Below are 21,278 nucleotides of genomic sequence, written 5' to 3'. Positions count from 1 at the left end.
GCGTAAAACGCTGACCTGAAAGCACAATTACATAGCATCATAAACCATGAAATTATTTTCTGGGCCATTTGGGGGGGGGGGAGTCGGCCTGAAAAGGGGGACACCACTGCAGGGTCACACAGAGTGTCATTTGGTAGCGTTTCTCCAACGCCACAGGCGTCGTCCTGTTTCAATTGGGGTTCAGATGTTGGCGGGTGTGAAGAGACGATAACTCCCGGAGACAACTCAAGGCTTACTCGTGACATTTTCACGCCGCCTAATAATCTGCTAATAAGGGCTAATTTAGCCGCACTTCAAATGAACCGGTCGTGGTCGTTGAATCCGGGGATTTCTTGTTTTTCTGCGTTTTAAAAACAAGGCCTCTCGAGTCTAACAAGAGGCAATTAAAGGTTAGGAAATATTAAAAGAGGAGTCAGTGCTCCTCATTTAGTGGACGGTCTTCATCGTTTAAAAGATGGCGGCAGTTGAAGTCAGTCGGACAGAATTAAAACAAATGGCGATACGTTTTGAGGTTTCACAGGCGGTCCTTGGATTTTTTTTTTTTTTTAAACCGGTTTCCCCACATGGTCATTAAACTCTCGTCAGGTCTCGTCTAATCTTTTTCAAACGGATATATACACCGAAGCATTTTGGAAATGAACTTGTCGCCTCTAAAATATGGAGGTTCCCAATATTACACCTTCAATGAGTTTCAGTCAGTCGAACTGAGGAATGTGCCGCTTTCGAGACTTTTTGGCGTCGTCTTCGTGAAAACGGATTACTGCTCTCGCTAATTAAGTTTTACATCCCAAAGAAATCAGCAACAGCCTGACGCGGTATTTAGCGATGAGCTGTCCATCTCCACAAAGACCTAAATCACTTTTTTTTTTTTTTTTGGATAACTCAATCGTTAACCTGAAATTCATCATTAAATACTGTCAAACTGATTTCAAACATCACAAACATTTGTTTTAACTTTGTACCGTTTGCCTTTTCTTTTCTTTTTTAAGAATTGTTGTCACAGTTTTCACACAGTTAAAACCTGTTGAACATCTCAGATCTTCCACTGGCTCTCAGGTCAAGACATTTACATTTAAACAACTTTTTTTTAAACGGACTGAGCAGCAGACCTGAACATCACAAACGTGACACCTAAGAGAAAAAACTATATTATATATATATATATATACACACATTCAGCTTGCAGAACTTTTTCAGGACTTTGGGAACATAAATCATTTTCCATAAATTTTCCAGTTCCTCGGCGACTGCGGTAATCCTTTTTAATGCAGCAGCCCCGCACTGACAGAGCAGACGTAAATATGAGGAGTTCAGCCAAAAACGAGATGTCAACCACCTGGGAAAAGAAACTGACACATTCTCTCTGAAACTGACTGCTGGCTTAAAAAGCAATGCGCCTCCTGTAATAATGAGAAGTTCCCTGTCAGTCCTCCTCAACATTTGCAAAGTAGAAGAAATAATATTAGATATCATTTATTTTCCTGAATGGTTCAGTTTTCATAATAAGCTAATTCCCCCCATTTGTCAAATTATGAGATTTGGTGCTTTATAAAAGCCGTGTGTAAGTTAATCATCAGTCCTAATGAAGCAGCAGAACTAGTTTTGTTTTGCCATAATAAATCGGTATCTGTCCCGCCGACACAGATGCTGCTAGCTGCGTTTAACCCAGCTGTTTTCCCGTCGTTTAAAGAAGCGCGTCACTTTCGGTTTCAGTTCTTCGTCCCGTTTGTTAGCCTAAAATCTGCTAAGCTCTGACGGGTCATTTGTTTTCTCCAGCAGGCAGAGGCAGCTGTCAATCAGCAAAACATTAGCACTGTTCTTGTTTGTTTGTTTAAACCAGGTCCGGAACCAGGCTTGTGAATTTCATTTATTCCATTACGACGCATGCAAAATCCGTGGCTGTAATAAAAATAACTTTTAAACAAATATAGAGATATAAAACAGCTCCCAGAGAGAAACTTGTAGGACTATGACTTTAGTATGATGTAAAGATGCTTACGAATACAAAAAGTAATGACTGGCCTGTTAACGGTTTTAAAGATGCTCATTTTATAATTACAGTCTGTGGAAACCTTTTTTTTTTGGCTGCACTACTGATATTCACATGAAAGTCTCATTTTTCTAATAAACAAAACAGAAAAGATTATTTAAAAGATGCTATAATCACCAATAACCCTCTGAAAGTCCCAAAGTATCTCAAAGAAAGGTCAGACTTTGTCTCTTGGCTGATGCTGAAACAAAACTCCTGGTAACACTCACAGCTCTTAAGGGACCGTTTGCCCTGACAAGCAAACTCGCCGCGTGTGATGACTTAGCAAACATCATCTGATGCAAGCGCGGCCTCAGGTTCAGATTTCCTCCCACTATGAGGAGTGACTCACCTCTCTGTAGAATCTCCCCACACACACCCAGAGACACCTAATACCCTCTGGAAACAATACCCTCAGAAAACTGTAACACTGTAGGGGCGTTAAATGGCCCAGCAAATACCAGTGCGCTGTCTGATCAAAAGCGTTGTCCTGGTGGTAGATGGTGTCATGTCACGGATGGACCCGACGCTGTTGGTTGGCACGGAAAGTTCACGCCGAGTTCAATCCTACGCAGAGGCGATGGGAGGAAGGCTGGAAAAGTACAAACCGAGTTGGTGAGACAATAAATCTTCAAGGGATTTAAAAAAAACAAAACACGTAAGGCCAAGGGAATAAAAATGTAAAAAAACAAAAACAAAAAAACAAAATGGTGATAGAATCAGGTGAACTGAGTGAAAAGCAACAAATTGACATCGACACTGGAAAATACAAAAGATTTAAATATGACGCTTAAAGGTGGATCAAAGTTAACTGTGAGACTGCGCACTTTAACGCAAGCCGGGCCTCAAGTCACTTGAGACAAGTCAACCGTGACTAATTCAGGTCAAGTCTCAAGTCACCCGAGAAGAGCGTAAGTCCCGAGTCGTTCCAGATAAGTCCACTCCCATGAAGCGTCATGTCCCAATCGACAAAACAGGTCCAAGTCAGGTCTGATCCGAGACAACTGAAACAGTTCCAGATCAAGTCTAGAAATAAGTCACTCGAGGCAAGTCCAAGTCGAGCCTCGAGTCTCTAAGACCAAGTACAATTCAATTTATCCAAGTCAAGTCAAAGTTGAATGAGACAAGTCCAAGTCAGGTCTCAGATCCTTTAAAGAGCGACTCCATCCTCTCTCCCAGCGTATTTAAAAACTGCGAACGAGGGAGCGAGCAATGGCGGTAGGAGGCCTCCTGGCTACGAAGTGTGTGACGTCGAGGGACAGGGGGACATGTGGGGGGACAGGCTGACCAGCACTCAGTGTAGCGTGGACAGAGACGTAGAGCTAATAGCCGGAGCTAACCTGCCATGAGAAGCCGCTGTCAGTCGTTCCTCCTTCAGACAAGTCCAGTCAGGCCACATGTCACAGTCGATCGAGAACAAGTCCAATTCGTGTTCCAGGTCAGGTCCAAAAACCAGTCCAAAGTCATGGGTGAACAGAACAAGATGTGAAGAAGTGAAGTCTCAAGTCACCGAAGGCAAGTCTTAGTCGAGCCTCAAACCACGAGAGCTGGTCCAAGTCGGGTTTTCATAAACAAAACCCAGACATGCAAGTCTTTCGGGTCCAAATAATGACCGTTATTGACCGTTCGCTTATTTATTCTTTATATTTTAGCGGATAAAAATCTGACGGTTAAATGTTTTTGCTTTCTAGCCTTGAGACAAATGTCTTCAAGGAGCCTAGTCTCAAGTGCGACTCCAGTCCCAGGGAAGTCCCGAGTCTACAGCTCTTGTGGTAAGTGCTCAGTGCTGATGCCTCTCTGTCAAAGTTTAGTGTCTGGCGTCTTGATTGGTTTGGTCTGGTCGGCCGGCCGTCGTGCCTGTCAGCGCTCATGCTAACAACCCAGACCTCCTTCCATTTATTAGGTAACAAATTGCAAACATAGACTGTAATCCTTCCTTGCGCAGCAGCGTATTTGTCCCGGAGAAAGGCTAGCAGATGAGTGTGTGGGACAGGAAACGTAAAATTCACCCATTATACAAGCGCCTCCTTAACGGCAGTTAAAGTCCCTGGCTAGGAGTTTCCTCTCAAGAGTAATTCACAAAGCTGCCGAGAGCAACTTTTAGTATGGAACAAAGAGAGCCCCCGAGCTAAGAGAAGGGGCAGGGTTGAGAGCGTTTGGTTTGATGAATAGATCTGTCAAGACGGCTGAGGGGGAGATCAAACTAGGTTTCTGGTGTCCAACCAGTACGGAGTTGTGCCAACGGTCGTCTCCGTTGTTACTGGACCGGTTGGATCTGGTGGTGATCCTCATTAAATGGTTTTAAAGGATACTCGTCATTCTGTTTTTCACAAGTAGACCTACGTTAGCTGACTGACTGTTAATAGGACCTCGTGACTTAGGCGGCCTCTCACGTGCCTCTACCTTCTCTCAGACATCGGAGCTACTTTTAGCGCTAAAATGCTCAGTTACGCTAAGACCAAAAATGCCCCTTATTTATTTATTTATTTATTTTTAAGAGTTTCTCCAAACTCTACCAATTAGGAGCTATTTTTGTCCTTAGGATGTCTTGTATTTTTAACAAGTTTGCACACCAAGTCTCTTTTTTATGTAAGTTTTATGTAATCCTTCACCCAAACACTTGCACATAAGGCACATAAACCTTGCATGCCAAGTCCGTTGTACTTAAAATAATGCATTTTATCTGATATTGTATTTTTTTGCTAGGAATTTTAACAGCCCCGAAACCCCTGACAGTGGAAACCACCTTCCAAGACAGTCTGCAACGACTGCATCCTGGCGTGGGCATCATGATGTATTCATTTAATATCCAGCATTTCCAGGCACAAATAACAGACCTTATGGGCAAAGGCCTTCAGAAGGGTAAGCATCTCTCCTGTAAACACCAAAGGGACGAGGAAACATTTCTTTTCCTAATTTAGTGAAACCTTTACTGTAGCAGCAAAATTCACACAATATACAGATGTAACATCACGACTTATAGCAGCAGCACAGAGGCGAGGAAGGACGCCTCGCTAGATACTGTTGTGTTGACACAGTGAAAAGGCCACGATCTCTCTGACCTCCAAAGTGTAATTACTCCGTCACAAAAAAAAAATCATAAAACCTTAAATACAAAATAGATCTATTCTCTGACTGGGCTCCCTCATTCATCTGGAAAATATAATATTGCAGAGAATGTATTTACATCCCGGCTTTACACACCTCTGTGGCATGTGACAGGACATCATAAAGAATAATTAACATAAATCAAATGACACAATCTCATGAAATGAATCGGGTCCGTCACAAAACAAATAAGAAGAGTCTAAATCAAATTAACAAAAATAAAAAACAATATAACCACCGTGTTCCTTACACTACTAAAATAAAAATCTCATTATTTTGGGTTCAGTCACATCTCTGCAACCATTGGCACATGACCTGGGATTGCTTGAATCCATCAAAGGCAACAACATTGTGATACTTTGGCTTCAGAGAAGCAGACAGCATGCGTCTGTCCACTAATCACCTAAGGCATTAATAAATATGTGGATCTGAACCAGAAAATGACAGAAAAATACTTTTGCAAATACTGATAATGACGATTGATCTCACGCTACCTGATTGATAGACACTTGTTTTAAGTACATGTTAGGGCTGAGAGACAGTATGGTGTAGAGGTGTAGAGACGTGGGTGAGAGACAGTATTAGGTGGCAGGAAGCGGCATACCGGGTGGTGGGGGGTACGCTCGCGTGTCGGACCACGAATGCCAAGTGCAAGTTCAAGGGTGATGACGTTTTGCATTCTGTTCGACTTGTCTCTTTGCTACATTAAACCTTCCTCAAAAGCTCAAACAAAACTACCCGGAGGGGAAGCAGCTGTTAAAATCAAAAGACGTATCCAGCAAACGCATTTCTACAGCATTTGTCCCCCTGATGTCGGCTGCACAGTAAACACCGGTTAAGTATCCCGCAGGTGAAAAGACACGTAGCTTGGAAGCAGGCTAACTCTGGTTATGGAGTCAGTTTTTTTTTTTTTTAAACCACAACCCTTGTTCCAGCAGCATTAGAATGACTAGTATTGTATCAGTGAAGCGGGTCAGAACGCTCATGTCATTTATGTGCCGTTGAAGCAGCAGTTTGTGACCTAATCGTTCAGCCCAAATTTTAACCCAAATGTCTTCCAGCCCGTTTGGACACACCGGTGCTTACTGGACTACTTCGTGCCTTTGATTCTGCAGCAGGTCACTACAGTCTGCCTGTGACCATACGCAGCCCTCATTTCCACTTTACCACCTCTGTCAGCGTCCGAGCGGTGCGTCCTCAGCTTAGTCCAGAAGGGATGGCAAATGGGACAGGTAGTGTGATTTGCTTTGTTTTTTTTTTCCCCCCATCATCTCCTGTTTTCTCGCACACCTGTCCCTTTTGCTCCTGACGGGAATTCCTCGTTCCTCTTGGCATCGCGGCGCCGAGCTGCAGCCGCGGCCATTTCGTGTCCCCGGCAGTAAACATTTGACACAGTTAGGGATTCAAAGTTGTCCATTCCAGGAGGGGATAGTAACCCGGGGAGGCCGCTGCTAGAATCCATCGTCGTAATCTCCGTCGCAGCCGTAATCTGGAGGGTGAGGGACGCAGAGCCAAGAGTTAAATATCGATAAAGTGTGGACAGACTTGACATTTTCAAAGGGGGTAATTAGTGATTATTGATTGGCATTTATGGTCTGTCCTCACTGATGGTGCAGCGGCAGCCTGGCGTTCACGGACTCCAGTACTTTTGGTCTCGTCTAGTGATTCTTTAATATTTTCTGAGTTAATTGTAATTTTTGCCGCTTTCAGAGAAGGTTGTAGCATAACGACACTGAACGCGCTGCCGTTTACAGATGTCTCAACAGCCTCAGGCCAAAATACAGTTTTGCATATATGCATGAAAAATGCCAACCCAGTAGATCCCCGACATCTATAGGAAGCAGACAGCTGGTAATGGTCAAGTTACATTTAGCTGCTATGCTGCACATCCTGTAGCTCCTTAACACCGTCTACTTGATTATTAAACGCACTTCACCTTTAGCCAATATCAAATTCATATTAAAAACTCTCCCGTTGTCATGTGCCTTTGATTCATTTCCTCTGCTGCACTTTATCCGGGGCAATTACTGTTGTATTTGTTTATTTCTCTACTATTCGCTCCATTATGGTTTTGTTTTGCTTATTTTTTTTAAGTTTTACTTGAGGTGGTTTTATGGTTCTGAGTTATTTCTTAGCCTTACGTGAAGCTCTCTGAATTGCCTCTTTCTAAACCTGTCTTGCCCTAAGACTGGTGCATTGTTTGTCAAACTGTTTGGCTTAATGTGTAAAAAATCCGTATTTTGGGGGAAAAAAAATTTATGAAAAGAGTAAGGTAAGCTATCGAATAACAAAACACTTAGGTATCAGTACCAAAACACAGGTATTCTTTTGTTACCATTGTTGAAAATAATCCTGAGCTTGTGGCCGAAAGGTCACCAGTTTAGTTCTAACCCTGAGAAGATTTGGGTGAGAAAGTGACCAAGAGCCAAAAACTCTGGTTTTAACGGACGGCTCTCGTGTGTAAATGAGTGGAACCGCATGTATGTGAAGCGAGATCACGCTGGAGAAAAGTAAACGCGCTCGGTTTCCAAAGATTTGATTTATGATTAAAAAAAAATGAGAAAAGGTTAAAAATACTGAAGTCCAGAGACGCTCCGAGCCGCGTGACTTCATTAAGAGCAACCACGGGTCAGAACAGTAAAATCTAAAAAGCGTCATTTCACTCTCTGCAGGAGGTTCACTGAGACTTCCATCAACCGACAGACTCTGGTTTAATCTCCAGTGTCGTCCGGCGTCCGTCCTGTACAACCTTCCCTGAGGCTGACCCCTGACCTTTGACCTCTCAGCGGAGGGGGGGGGGGCAAGAGTATAAACAAAGACTTCCCCTACAGGAATCAATTAAGTAGCGCAGGACTTTTTATCGTGGCAGTCGGGGACCCTAAAGTTTAACAGCCGGGAGACATAAAGTGAAGAAATTGAATCTTACCGAGGGCTCATTAAAACACACCGAGTGCGAGCGGAAACAAAGCTGTGACCCAGAGCGGCACATTCATTAAAAAGAGCGATTCTGTTTCACAGTCCAGACGCCGTGCGTCTGCCCGGGAGGTGTCAAAGAGGTCCGGCGCTGTCAGTGTCAACTCAATTCAAACGCTGAAAGAAAGGGAAGCGGGGGAAAGGGGGAACTGCTTTGCAAAAAAGTCACAGTCCGAGAAGTCTGAAAAGGATCATCTACCAGTACCAATTCAACCAAACTTGTTTTGAGAATCTCTGAGAGTCACTGGGGGACATTTATCTGCCTGATTCCATCGTTCGCTAAATATTTGTGGGATTCAGCAGTGAGCATTTGCAGCTTCCGAACCCAATCAGGTTCTAAATTCCTTTTTTTTTTATAAATACGATTTTATATTTTTACTTTATTTATATTATCAAATACTTTTGACTTAAGTGCCCCATGGTTATTCACTGTGCCTTTGTTTCACCGCTGCCCAACAAATTCAAGGACAAACTAAGGGATCAGTTGATTCTAACTCGTATCATTTTGTAATGAATCGCTTTGGGGTTTTTAATTGGAAAGAGAAAATGAACAGGTTGAAGACGTCACTGTGTGTCCACTGCTGTGGACTTGGAGTTGACATTTTAAAGATTAAACACTTAATCTAAATATAATCACTATTTGAAGCCCTAAACTGACACTGATTGCTTTTTTTTTTCCAAACGAAGTTGAAATAAAAATCACTTCACTCACAGATTGTTTCCACTTGTTCCAAGAAAATATGACCTTTTGGATGAATTCAGAGATTGTATGAAAAATGGCTTGTTGGCATTAGTACTGCAGTGGTAAGAGGGAAAATTTGGTGTAATGTTACTTTTTGGTTCCACAGACTGTTGTCCTGTTGCCTTTTGTCTGTGTAACTACTCGCAGACCAAAATCTACTCTAGTTTCAGTATATGACTGATGAATTGAACTCTGAGGAATCCAGACCACCGGGGCGCAGAACCTGGTAAAACGTGCTGCAAGTTAAATTAAACGCAGCGCTGAACTGACCGTTGCTGCCCATCAGCTCCATGGCGCTGACACAAGTCTCCTCTTCCTCTTCCTCCTCCTCATCAGCAGCCGCATCGTCGTAGACGACCGGCCCGCTCTCCACCAACACTCCGCTGGCGGGGGCTCCCGCCGGCTCCGGCAGGGGGTTGGAGTTGGCAACCTTCGCAAAACAGGAAATATTGTTGGTCGTGCGTGGAACAGTATTTTTTGTTAATATTTTCCTCTGCGTGGCACACGAGGTTCCCCACAGGGAAATCTAAGCTAGATGTGATCTCATATGCCCCACTTCCTCTAAAATGACACAAAATAATAAACACGGTGTCGCATGATGGTGTGTGGTGTGAGCTGTAGGGCAGGTGGAGCGTGCACGGTGTGGTGAGGAGAGATTTCATCTGCCGCAGCACCTGCGCCTGAATAGAGCATCAGACCGTAACCACATCCGTTATCATCTTACATTATTAGCTAATATAAGATTCTGCCTCGTATCATACGAGAAGGGTCAGAAGTTAGCCAGAGCCTCGGGGCAAAAACTCCCCTCAAGGTTCATAAAAAGCCTGTGAAATTAAAACTGAGGGGGTTGAGCGCGGGGGCAAAAATGTCATGGAGTTCCCCTTTTTTTTTTTGCATTTCACCCAGCTTACACTGTCTTAGCTGAGCTGTCGAATGTTCATGCATGAATATGACGACCCCCCCCCCCCCAGACAACTGCAGGTGATTCTGTCACTGGGAGAGTATTTCCAGGTACATGCCGGGAGACAAAAATGGAGCTGCTTTTGATCCGAAAACAAGCGGGCTGAAACCGGAGGAAATGTTGGCAGCAGTGAGAGAAAATAATTAAAAAGTCGACCCTGCTGCAGAGGTCGGAGAGGACAGAGGGGGGGACCTTTTTCCAGCAGTGGAAACGATGATAAAAACAAATGTCAGAGGTACGGCCTGAGTTGGCCTGCCAGTATGAGTGCTCCATTTTGTATTTTACCATAAAAAGGATCAAAGCTCCATCAAATGGTCCCTAAAAACTAAACTAACGACACAAGAAATTGAGTATTTCTCCCCAAACTACTATTCTGTTGTTAGTTAAGTTGAACTTAATTTGCTCTATTTGTTCTGCTTTGAGAGGAAAAAAAAAAAAAAAAGAAACCAAAAGTGAGAAATTTATATTTTATGGTTTTATGATGACGCCCCCTAGTTTTGCATTAATTCAACGGGATGTCATTCTGGTGTCGGCCTGCGTCGGTGGAGACCTTGTCTCGATGCAGCGTTGTATCGCCACGGGAGCCACAGACTCCCAACGACCCACATCGGCTTTCCTGCGGACATTAACACACGTCTCGCCCTCCGCCTCAGCTCGTTGCAGGAGCCGCTGAACAAACCCAAGGCTCGCCGGGGAGAGCGCACTGCTAACATCCATGAAACATCTGTTGGCTGCAGCACACTGACCGGCGTCTAAACGCACCTGCAAATGTCGCTCGGGTCTCTGTCACGCGCTGCTGTGCTCCTCACACTCCGGCACCGCTAACAACACATTGTCCATCACACGGGGCCACAGAACGAGTCTATTTACTCTGCGTCTCGTTCCCTGCAGCCCGCCAGCCGCTGTCAATCCAACGCAGACATCTTTTTTGACCAAGTGTGATTTCAGTAGGACTTTAAAGAGTAACGACACCCTAATTTTTAAAGCCTTGACGTCCTCCAACCGTCACTCACTTAGCGCTGATGTAGGACGGAGGTTCAACTCCTAACTGGACCTTTGTTTTACTGAACTTGGTGATGACCGACTCAAGCTGCTCCGCTGTAAGACAAAGAAAATTTCCCCGCGGAAATCGCCCGGGTAGGTCTGATCTCATTCTGAAGAACCTCCCCTCAACTTCAATCTTGGCTTTATTTATTTTGCTTAGTGATGAACTGCACAGATATCAGAAGGCAAACAAACTGCAGCGGGGAGAACTGGTGTGCAGGTTGTGAAAGATTTTGTTTTTCCACTTGGCTTCTACCTGCCTTACACTGGAGAAACCACCAGGATATCTAAAATGAGACATCTCGCCTTTATTCAGCTTTGGAATAAAGAGAATCTACATTTTTGCCGAGGAAATCCATTATCTTCAGTTTTTACTGCAGCGACTACAAGGAAACCTGCACGTTATCACTTTCCTTTCAGCCGGGGCTAATTATAAAGCTGGAGGAGAAGCGAGTGGAGGGTCCACAGTGTGACGGAGAGATATTTCTGTTCTCCTCAGCAACAGCCTGTTGGGGTTCCTGCTGGGGCCCTTCATTTCTGCTTCCCTCCTCCTGCCATCTCTCCCTCCAATTTGCCTTTCATTCCTTCCTCTTTCCTTCTTTCCTCCCACCTCACTTTTAAGTCTGGCCTCTCCTTTATTCTACCCACATCCTTCCTCGCTGCATCCTTCTCTGCTTCCTTTACACACCGACGCTCGTCTTGGCCCCGACTCTCCCTCGTTCCTTCAGTTATTTTGCACATCTTCCTCCGTTTCTCCATCCGTAAAGATTATACAGCGAGAAAACTGCAGTATAAAACCCCCAAAATATCAACCGAAAAACACCTTTTCCTTTCCCGTCCTTGCTTTACTTTGTCCTTTAGTTTCCTCTCAGTGGATCCCGCTGACTTCAACCTCACCGGGCTGCAAAAAGGCTCCCGATCACAGGAGCTGGACGCTTCATTAACTGCCGGAGAATGCAGTCGGTAATGTGAAGAGAAAAAAAGAGCATTAAAAAGAAAGCATAACAGCATAAACACGGTGCTCCAAACTAATTGGGAGGTGAGAGCTGTTTAATGGGTCAGGCTGACGGGTCTGTGAGAGGAGAGAAAGCTGTGGAGAAGGTGGTGCAAGCTATTACTGCTCATATTTATACACAGATAATGTTGCACTACAAATATCCTGTGAGAGGCAGATACTCAAACCGCAGGGTTACTTACGCTTTTGGCCGACTTCGCCTGAGTCTCAGTCCGCTAACCAGTGAGCCGCTCGTTAAGGACGGAGAACGCGAACCAGCGACAGGAGGCAACCGCCCAGAGGAGGTTTCATGGGTGTTAGGATGCTGACATCTGATAGCCTGCAGTTATTCATGCGAGGAACAACTGGCAGAAGAAATCTAACTGAGGGCAAACCGCTGCCTCACATTCAGCCATTACCCTTGTTGTGTGTCTTAAAACGCCATGGCAACTAGTAAGTAGACATCACACAAGACTGCGAGTCAGGTCGGGTTAATAGTGTCCCCGATGTATGAAACGAGGACTTTCTCCGGATATAAACCACAAGCGGCGCTTTTTGTTTAGCAGTCGTTGGGTCCCACTCTGACACGATTAGCGTTATTCGATCGATCACCAGAAAACAAACACCAGCGACGACAGACGAGCGGCAACAGTCTCGTGTTTACCGATCCAATCCATGATCCAACTTCAAACAGAAGCAGGGCGGGAACCTGTTATCACTCCCAAAGTCACGGACAGGTCTGTTACAGTGCTAAACAGCTGAATGTAAAGTGTAAATGTTTTCTGACACTGTTCGGGTTTTGTTTACATCAGCATAGTTTTGGAAACGGAGCAGCAAAGCGGGCCAGATAAACTGACGAACTTTCAACAAATCCCGAATTTCCATCTTCTGGCTCCACCATCAAGTTATATGTGAATATACTTCAGACCAGCTGGTTGCTACAGAACACACCAAATGGCCAAATTGAGCCACAACGTCTGTGCGAATGTGATGACACCAACGGCGGGTTGCACAGCGACATTTTAGAGGCCGCGTGAGTCCGTCTGAAGTCGGTGCAAAAGACGCGAGTGGATGCAAGTAGTTATTCATTCACAAATTCAGCTCGAGCGAACGATTCCCAAACTGTGATGATTCCACTGTTATGAACATGCAGAGAAGGACGGGAAGAAAAAAAAAAAAGGAGAGAGACTGGAGAGAAAAATCTGAGATTCTGAGATAAAATGGAGGTCTGAGCCATCACACAAAGACACTCCGGGAGCATACGGACACAGGGGAGACGTTACTGGCTAAATGTAGCCAACAGCCACAGCTCAGGTCTACTCCATCAATACATTTGTTTTACTGTCCTTCCTTTCTTGTTTGTGACAAATTAATACGAACTACAAGTACATCATCAGCGGTCACATTTATTTTCCTTTAATGAGGGACGGCAGGTCCAGTTCTCAGTCGTCGCTGCAGAGTCCCAGTAAATGTGTGTTTGTAACTAATAAAGACAAGATGCGGGCTTGTGAACTTCTTCACGAGGGAATTTTAGTTTGATCTCTAAAACCAGCATTGTATGTGCACATGGCAAGACCCTTAAGTCCCCTCGTTACTTCAGTATCTTCAAATTTGCTGAGGTTTTTCTAACATTAATAGGGATGAGTAATAATTTGGACAGGCTTCTGTGAAGCTCTTTGTGCTCGCCTCTTTAAATATCTGTCTTAGAACAGGAGGCGTTTGAGTAGAGTTCTGGTTTATGGGGGCGAACCAGGAAGTCGCTGCGTTTCCACAGGACCAGCTGAGAGCACTGCTCGTCACGCGGTTTACCGCTGGTCTGGCCTGACAGCTCTCTGAGAATCCAACTTCAAATAGACTCGGCCATCAATTGCCAGGACTGATGCTTGCATAAGCAGACTATAGCTGCAACGCCAGAGCAACTGTCTGCAGTTCAAAGCCCCTCTCCCGTGATCTCATCAACCCTTTCGGATTTCTAAGCCTCTCTGAAAATCCCCACATCTCCAACTGCGCTGGCCGCCGCCTGCACCAGCCTCAGCCTCAGACCAAACGTGCTTTAAGGAAGTAGAGTGGAGGGCGGCAGAGAACAGCTGGACCACTTTCAGTTGGCAGAAATCAACGTGTTACTCCTGCTCTGTCTTGTAAACACATCATTTACTCCCCTGGCTTGTTTGAAAAATGTACAGACTAATTGCTGGGTCACCGAAGAGGGTAAGGGAAATCGGTTTTTGTGAAGCGACCAACAGAGAGAGCCTGGCCATCGACACCCAAAGCACACACACATCTCTCTTCAATCTGGCCCTGTCACCGCCGCGAAATGGCACCATTACATAACAGGAGCTGCGAGTGAGGAGCAGCCTCAGCCAATGGCGACGGCCGTTTGCCTCCAGTTCCCAGGGGGAGGTGAGGGGGTTGCTAAGTAACAAGCCTTGTTGACCCAGCCCCTCGTGGCAATGTTTTCTTCCTGGTTGACAGAGCCTGAGCTCCCTGAGCTCCTCCATTCAGAGCTGCCAACAGCACATGATGGAGGGGAACACAAAGACTGAGGAGGAGGTGGTGGTGGTCTGGAGAGAGGAGAGATGAAGGGATGGGAAGGAATGTGGAGGAAGGAGAAGAAAAAGAAAAGGAGAATCATGGGAAAGGAGAGCGGACGGCGGCAGGGTGAAGCATTGACAAGAAGAGATGAGCAGTGAGAACTGGACGACTCGAGGGAAGAGGAAAGAAAGAAAGTTTGGGAAATTTTTAAAAAGGAGAACAGCAGAAAGGGACCGGAGGAGTAATGTGGGAGAAGGAGAGAAACAACGAAGGCAGAGGAGTCGCTGGTTTTTGGAAAAACCCCCCCCGTAAATTCCCATTTGAAAGTTTTCGGTTTCTAATTTCCCCAACATTATCCTGGATAATTTAATAACATCATAGACTATTTTGTTTTGTAGGTGAATGAATGAGCTGCCGTTACTGCAGTGGCACCGCGTACCAACACTGATGCGTGCAGAGGAATCGATCTTTTTAGAATCGCTTCTGCCACGAAATTACCTGTTACATGTTGAACACAGGGTGATCGAAATGCCATTAAATGAATCGATAAATTGTAATTTGAAAAACTTGAACTTTCAGACGAAACGCAGTCCAGTCCTGGAACGCGAAACGACTGGAGAAAGGGGGAAATAATAGGAAGTGAGAGAGATCAGCGCTGGTGTGAAGCAGGAAGGGAAGAAAAGGCAGTCAGGAATGTGGAAAATGAGAAAAACAAGCGTATACATAGTCCAGAAAGCCAGATTTAAGACTTTTTCATGCCCTGTAAAGCCACCTGTGATTGAATTTGGGTCCAATTTAAAATCAAATTAAGAGACAAAGTTGGACAAAGTGGCCTATTTCTCCGGCTGGTGACGGCTGTGAAGCTATAAATGGGCCGAATGAGGACGTCCAGAAATGAACTGTTCAAAGAAATGAAGTCTAACTGGGTTTAGCGAAGCAGATAGGACACATGTTGTACGACTAACCTTGTTCTTTCTGGATTCATCTGAAAGCCGGTGACTGGCCAACAGAAGCCCACCACTGCAGAGACCTCTGAATGTGCTTATTAAGACATTTTTATGTTCAGGTTTAAGGCGGGGTTTATTTTAAGACCCCGCTAGATTTTTTTTTTTTTTTTTTTGGAGCAGTGAACTCCCTGGAGGTAGGAAGAGAGTGGAGGAGGAGTAATAAAGGAAAGGCAAACAAAGAAGAAGTGAGCTTCACCTCTCACTCGGCCCGAGCGGAGATTTATTTATCCCCTTCCGCTCTGCAGGAGATCTCAGCAATCGGCTCTTAATGGCCGACCGGGAGAGACTGACGGGGGAATTACGATCTGTCTCCAGGTTCTGTCTGTTACTGTCACAGCTTCATTATGTGGAGACAGGAGGGCCTCTGGGTTTGAAAATACACAAAGTATAAGTAGCCTTGTGTTCTACAATTTTCTTACCGTCAACAAATCCCCTGAATAGACCGAAACCGACCAACATATCTGACTCCTCTGTTCCGTACAGATCCATTCAGGATTTCTGCCGTGTTCACCATATTCTATTTACGACCTGTTCAGACCTTTTAAATACCACAGAGGTATATGGTACATGATCTACTGACATTTCTGTCGAGGCTTCCCAGTGTTAGGTAACAATCATTCTTAATAATATACTGTAATTAATCGATTAATGTGACCTAGACCCAGAAAAGCAAAAAAAACTAAAACTAAAACTGACACTTGCCCCATTAGGAGCCGGTGAGCTTCCCAGCTACTGTGGCTACCAGAGGAAAATCAACAGCCTGCTATATGCACAATGCACTGTTGCCCCGGTCTCACTTGTAGCTTGTAGGTGTATGATGTCTCAGGACAGCCCGCAATCACGTTCAAAACAGACAAATAACAAACGCTACTGGCTACAGCAGACAAGAAATAATACTCAAGACCGTTGTAGGTGAAACTATGTTGTTGTTTTTTTTTTTTAAACCTCCTGAGGCCTTTTTCTGTGAGGGAACTGAATTAAATACTTCATGAGACTTTGTGTACTTTTGACACTGTAGTTTATTTTGACTCCCACATACACCGTCCTACAAAATTACTGAGCCTTTTTTCAAAAAGAAATTAAACATTATATTCATGACCTGTCTGTATGTTTTTAAAGATTTACGTCTTCAGTTGGAACCAACGAGCTTGGGGCTGAGAGCCGCGGACAGAGGGGGAAGTCGAAGGGCACTGAGAGACAAACACTTCTGGTCTTTTTATGGGATTTAAAATAGAATAATTCAAGTCTTCTTTACGATTGTGTGCTCATGTATAGCATGTTTTCAGGCTAAATAGCCACTATTACAGGCCCGTAATCACCACGAGTTCTTAAATAATGGCCAGAGCTTTTCTTTTGCTAGACTCAAGGCGTTTATTTGAGAAAACCCCTCTGTTTTATACTGTGTGTGTGTGTGTGTGTGCGCGTGTCTACACACACACACACACACACACACACACACACACACACACACACACACACACACACACACACATTCATCTATCATAACATGAGTAATTGGAAATTCATCTTGGAAACTGTTAAGGCTGAAATGACCACACAGGAAGGTCTTTTTTTTTTTTGGCTAGTCCAGTGAATTAAACAGCTGAATAGTCATGGTACTTATCCAGATGTTGCCATAAAGCGGTTCTGCTCACTGGTTTGCAACATTGCTCACAATGGTCTAATAAACACAACGATATTAAAGGGAACAATACCACATTATCAAAGATAGGGCAAAATCTGTGGCGTTCGAGAGATTGGCACGATCTCGTGCTATACTGTGTGTTGTCATTATGTCCAAAATTGTACTGTAAGAGTATTTAATCATGTTTTAGTAATTAGCCGTCTTGTTTTCTGACCTGCTCCCCTGTTAAATTGCCATCTGCTTTTCCCTGATTTTATTTCCTTTTTTTGGCACGACTTTAGAAATTGTACCTTTTTTTAGCTGCTCTGAAAATACATTTTCTGGTGAAAAGCAGTCATGACAGGGAGTAGGCATGTACTTGTATCTGTGTTTAAAAAAAGATGTGAGATGGAGGAAGGTGACACTCTGTAAACAGTGAGTGACTGAGTGAGTGTTCTGGGAGGAAGAGCAGATGTGGCGGGGGATGAACGGCAGCTCACCTGCTCCACAGCCAGCTTCTTGTTGGGCTGTCCGGTGATGAACGGCTGCAGCCTGCAACACACAGACGACAACACGTCATCAGCACAATCCTGAACTCAACTACATTTCATATTCTACATTTTCTCCACGTGTTGCCTACAAAATGTCCATACGCAACAGGAAAATGAGCAGCTGGAAAACAGTGAGTTAGTTATTCTGAGCTTCTGAGTAACGGTCTAAGATCTTAAGATATTAAGTTCACCGTCAAATATGACAAAGAGAATCAGCAAAAAGTCACGTTTTACACACTGGAACCAGAGAATGGTTGGCATGACTGAATGATCACACGAATAATCGATTACCAACAATAGTTGCTGATTAATCATCTGGTGACCGATCGATTAATCGACTAATCCTTGCAGCCCTATTGGCAGCAGGGTCCGACTGAAACCGGACCGGGAAGCACCTTTTCGGGTCAGCGGTTTGGTTCTTACCACAGTTTGATTGTCAGCTTTTAACATCGCCAGTTTGTTTTTAATGTACCACACAGGTCGGTGTGAACGCACCTTTAGCATAAGCAGCAATAGCCAACATTACTGAAAAAAAAAAAAAACAAAACAAAAAGAAGAGCGCTGTCAAAAACAACGCAAACTTAGCAGAAGTAACTGGTGTGTGAATGAAATACCCAGAAACGATCTCTGTAAAAGTGCTTCACAGAATCGGGGCTGAACACCAAACACTGAAATAACACAGAACACCTAAAATTAATCTGTACCTTACACAGTGGCTGGTCTTTATGACCTCTAAGTCATGGGGCTGTAGAAAATGAAGACCATTATTCAAGGCTGAAGTACAGTCTGCTACGCCAGTGAGTCTACAGCGGAATTAGACGTGCAGATTTTATGAACCTCTCAAAGCCCAAAAGTAAAGACGTTCATTTCCAGACATTATTTTTCCAGACATTAGAAGAAAATAAAATCTTTCGCTCCGAGGACTGCTCAGATTACATTTCATTGTTCACCTCAGCAGTGAGGACACGGTGTCTCTTTCTGCCCAGCATTGTTTCTCATTTACACCAGTTTCTTGCCCTTCATTTCCATTTCCTTGTTTTCGAGTTTGTTGCCTGAAGCCAGGCACACAGTACAAAACCGACAAGGCTTGTGGAGTATGAAACTGAAATACAGAGCCCAACAATCTTAATAAAATCCTTGGCCTCCAATGTGTCAACAATAAAATCCTGTAATAATGAAAGTAAGCAAATGAATTTTTAATGTATTGGAAATTATACGCAGTCTTCAAAAAGGGGAACTGGAACGATACTGGATTTTTTTGGGAAAGAGCTGATACTGATTTATCAGGTATTTATCAGTACTGTTTATCTTTCGTGGGTCTGACCATTTCTGTAACTTTCCAAAACCGTCAGTCCGACATTCATGCCCTCTTCCCGCAGTGACTGGTCAGCCGTGTGGAGGTGAGAAAGTAAGGCTCTGGGACGGTGAGCCGGGTGTAGCCATTCAGAACAACTATAAACAACGTGATACGAGCTGGTCCTTTCCGAGCTGGTCCAACACGACCAGACCCTTACAGTCTACAGCAACGCTGGCCGCTCTCTGAGGCTGTACTTGACACCAGCGGTGCTTTGAGTATCATGCCAACATGCTCAAAATGACAACGTTGACAAAGCCCATGTTTAGCATGTTTACTGTGTTCACCATCTTAGCATGCTAATATCGCTCATTAGCATTAAAAACAAAGAACAGCTGAGGCCGATGGAAATGGTTTTTTTTTTGTTTTGCAGTTATTTGCGCATAAAACAAAGTATTGGTTGAAGCCAAATTTTGACCTTCTGGTGGCGTCGGGTGAAAAGCCAGAGGATCACCAAAAATCAGTAGGGTTTATTTTCTGGAAACCATCAACGTCTGTATAGTTTTCCCCAACTCATCTGTTAGATGCGGAGATACTTGAGTGCATAAATGTTCAACTTCCTGCTGGTGGCGCTACGTTAAGCGGATCACCAAAGTCAATAGGGTTCATTCACCACATATCACGGCGCGACCAGCATTGCCACCCTAATGACGTGGCTCAAAATTAACCCTCAAAAAAAATCATCTTGAAATAATAGATTGAGACAGTAGAACATCATTTAAATTCAATATTAATGTTACCGTAATTATAACCATGACAACTCATACAAAATTAAAAACAATTTAAAAAATAAAACCCTGGCATGGAGAGACATGAATATAAATGTGTGGGAAAAAAAACAAAAAAACATGCCCTCTATTGTGCTCCCACAAATTAGTCCAGTGAGCAAAAATCCCACCCATGCCCACCCACCCCCAAAAAAAAAAAAAAAAACAATTGGCAGAGCTCTACTTCTTTTTTGTGACAACCAATAATTCTCATACAGTCCCTGCAAACAAGGACAGGAGCTGTCAATGGCAAAGAGAATTTGGGTTCCACAACAGGCTTTGGGGGAAGAAAAGTGAAAAACTTTTAAAAATTCTTAATAATTATTGTATATCTTATAGTTGCTGAAGACAGGTATTGCTGATTCTTGCTTTTTGCATTGTTTAAAATGCAGGACAAGAATAGAAATGAGAGCGCTGCTGAAATTAACTTTCTAACTGTGAAGACTCCTTGCAACCTGTTTAACAAATAACATATACAGAATATTCATTACACCCTTAATTACAGGATTTACTGTTGACACTATATAGGTCGAGGGTTTCATTATGATTACTGCGCCTGATCTTTGAGTCTCTCTTGGCTTCAGGTGACTGTGGTGAACAAGAGGAAAAAAAAAAAAAAATGGCGTGGATGTGAAGTGGGACCAAACTGTGACAGAAAGGCAGGATCGACCGACCGACCGACCGTCTGCGAGCACAATCGCTTCCTAGACAGTGGCAGAGATAACCAGTGATGAACGTACCAGCGGCAGTAATTCCAAAGCAGCCGCTCCATCGTCCCACTGGCTGGAATTAGCATTGTTCCCGGAGGCTCCCCGCCCCCTTCCCTGCCCACCCGGCCTGGCGCTGATCCCCCTCCCTGGAGGCTTACAGTAAGTGTTCAACTCTCACTGATAAGGGAGAGCGCGAGTGAGCTTTTAATTAATCTGCTTTAACCAGGGGAAAGGGGGGGGAAGGGAAGGGGTGGAGTTGGGAGTAACAGCGAATTTGGCATCTTCACCCCTCCACACTAACCCCTCCTCTCTCAAAGCTCATTAGAAAATCCCAGCCAGGCCAGCGATTCGCTCCCCGCTGGGCGAACTATGCAGGGCCCCGTGCATGTGCTAGACTAGACCCTCCTCCCCCGGGCGCTGCCAGTGAGGGGAGAGAGGGCGGGGAAGAAAGTGAGGGGCAAAGGGATGTAGAGTAAAATAGAAATGGAGCAAACGAGGAAAAAAAAAAAAATGGGGTGAGGACACGTGGTGGGAGGGATGCGAAGAAGGGATGAAGGTAGGAAACACGCAGAGAGGATGAGAAAGGGCGAAGACGGGCAGGAAGGGAGGAGTAAAATAAGTGGAAGAAGAAAAGATAGGAAACGAGGGAAGGAAATGACATGAAATCCCAAATCCCATTAAAGGATCGTTGACCGGCATGTAACTCCAATCACATGGCGATCAATAATCAATACAACACGACTAATTCACCTTCATACACTGTCAGATTAACACCTCTGATCAAGAAGGGCCCAGGTGGTCCCAGGGGCCGTCACCACATTCTAGATTCAGCAAAGTAGCTCGACATTGAATATTTATTGAGCTAAAAAAGAATTAACGTGA

At 44.3% G+C, this 21,278-nt stretch overlaps 1 protein-coding gene across 3 annotated transcripts in view; it reads right to left on the bottom strand.

Moving 5' to 3' along the window:
- Positions 1-6,037: 6,037 nt before the first annotated feature.
- Positions 6,038-21,278, bottom strand: part of brf1a (BRF1 RNA polymerase III transcription initiation factor subunit a) — a 119,956-nt gene continuing 104,715 nt past the window's right edge. For all 3 annotated transcript variants that reach the window (XM_040136505.1, XM_040136506.1, XM_040136504.1), the window contains exons 17-19: positions 17,515-17,566; positions 9,123-9,282; positions 6,038-6,626 (exon numbers count right to left, since the gene is read on the bottom strand). In XM_040136505.1, the coding sequence (XP_039992439.1) occupies positions 6,589-6,626; positions 9,123-9,282; positions 17,515-17,566 (250 nt within the window). In that variant the 3' untranslated portion in view covers positions 6,038-6,588. The remainder of the gene's footprint in view (positions 6,627-9,122; positions 9,283-17,514; positions 17,567-21,278) is intronic.

Source organism: Xiphias gladius, chromosome 10 (assembly GCF_016859285.1).
Source record: "Xiphias gladius isolate SHS-SW01 ecotype Sanya breed wild chromosome 10, ASM1685928v1, whole genome shotgun sequence".
Taxonomy (NCBI): domain Eukaryota; kingdom Metazoa; phylum Chordata; class Actinopteri; order Istiophoriformes; family Xiphiidae; genus Xiphias; species Xiphias gladius.
This window is presented reverse-complemented; position numbering and strand designations above follow the sequence as displayed.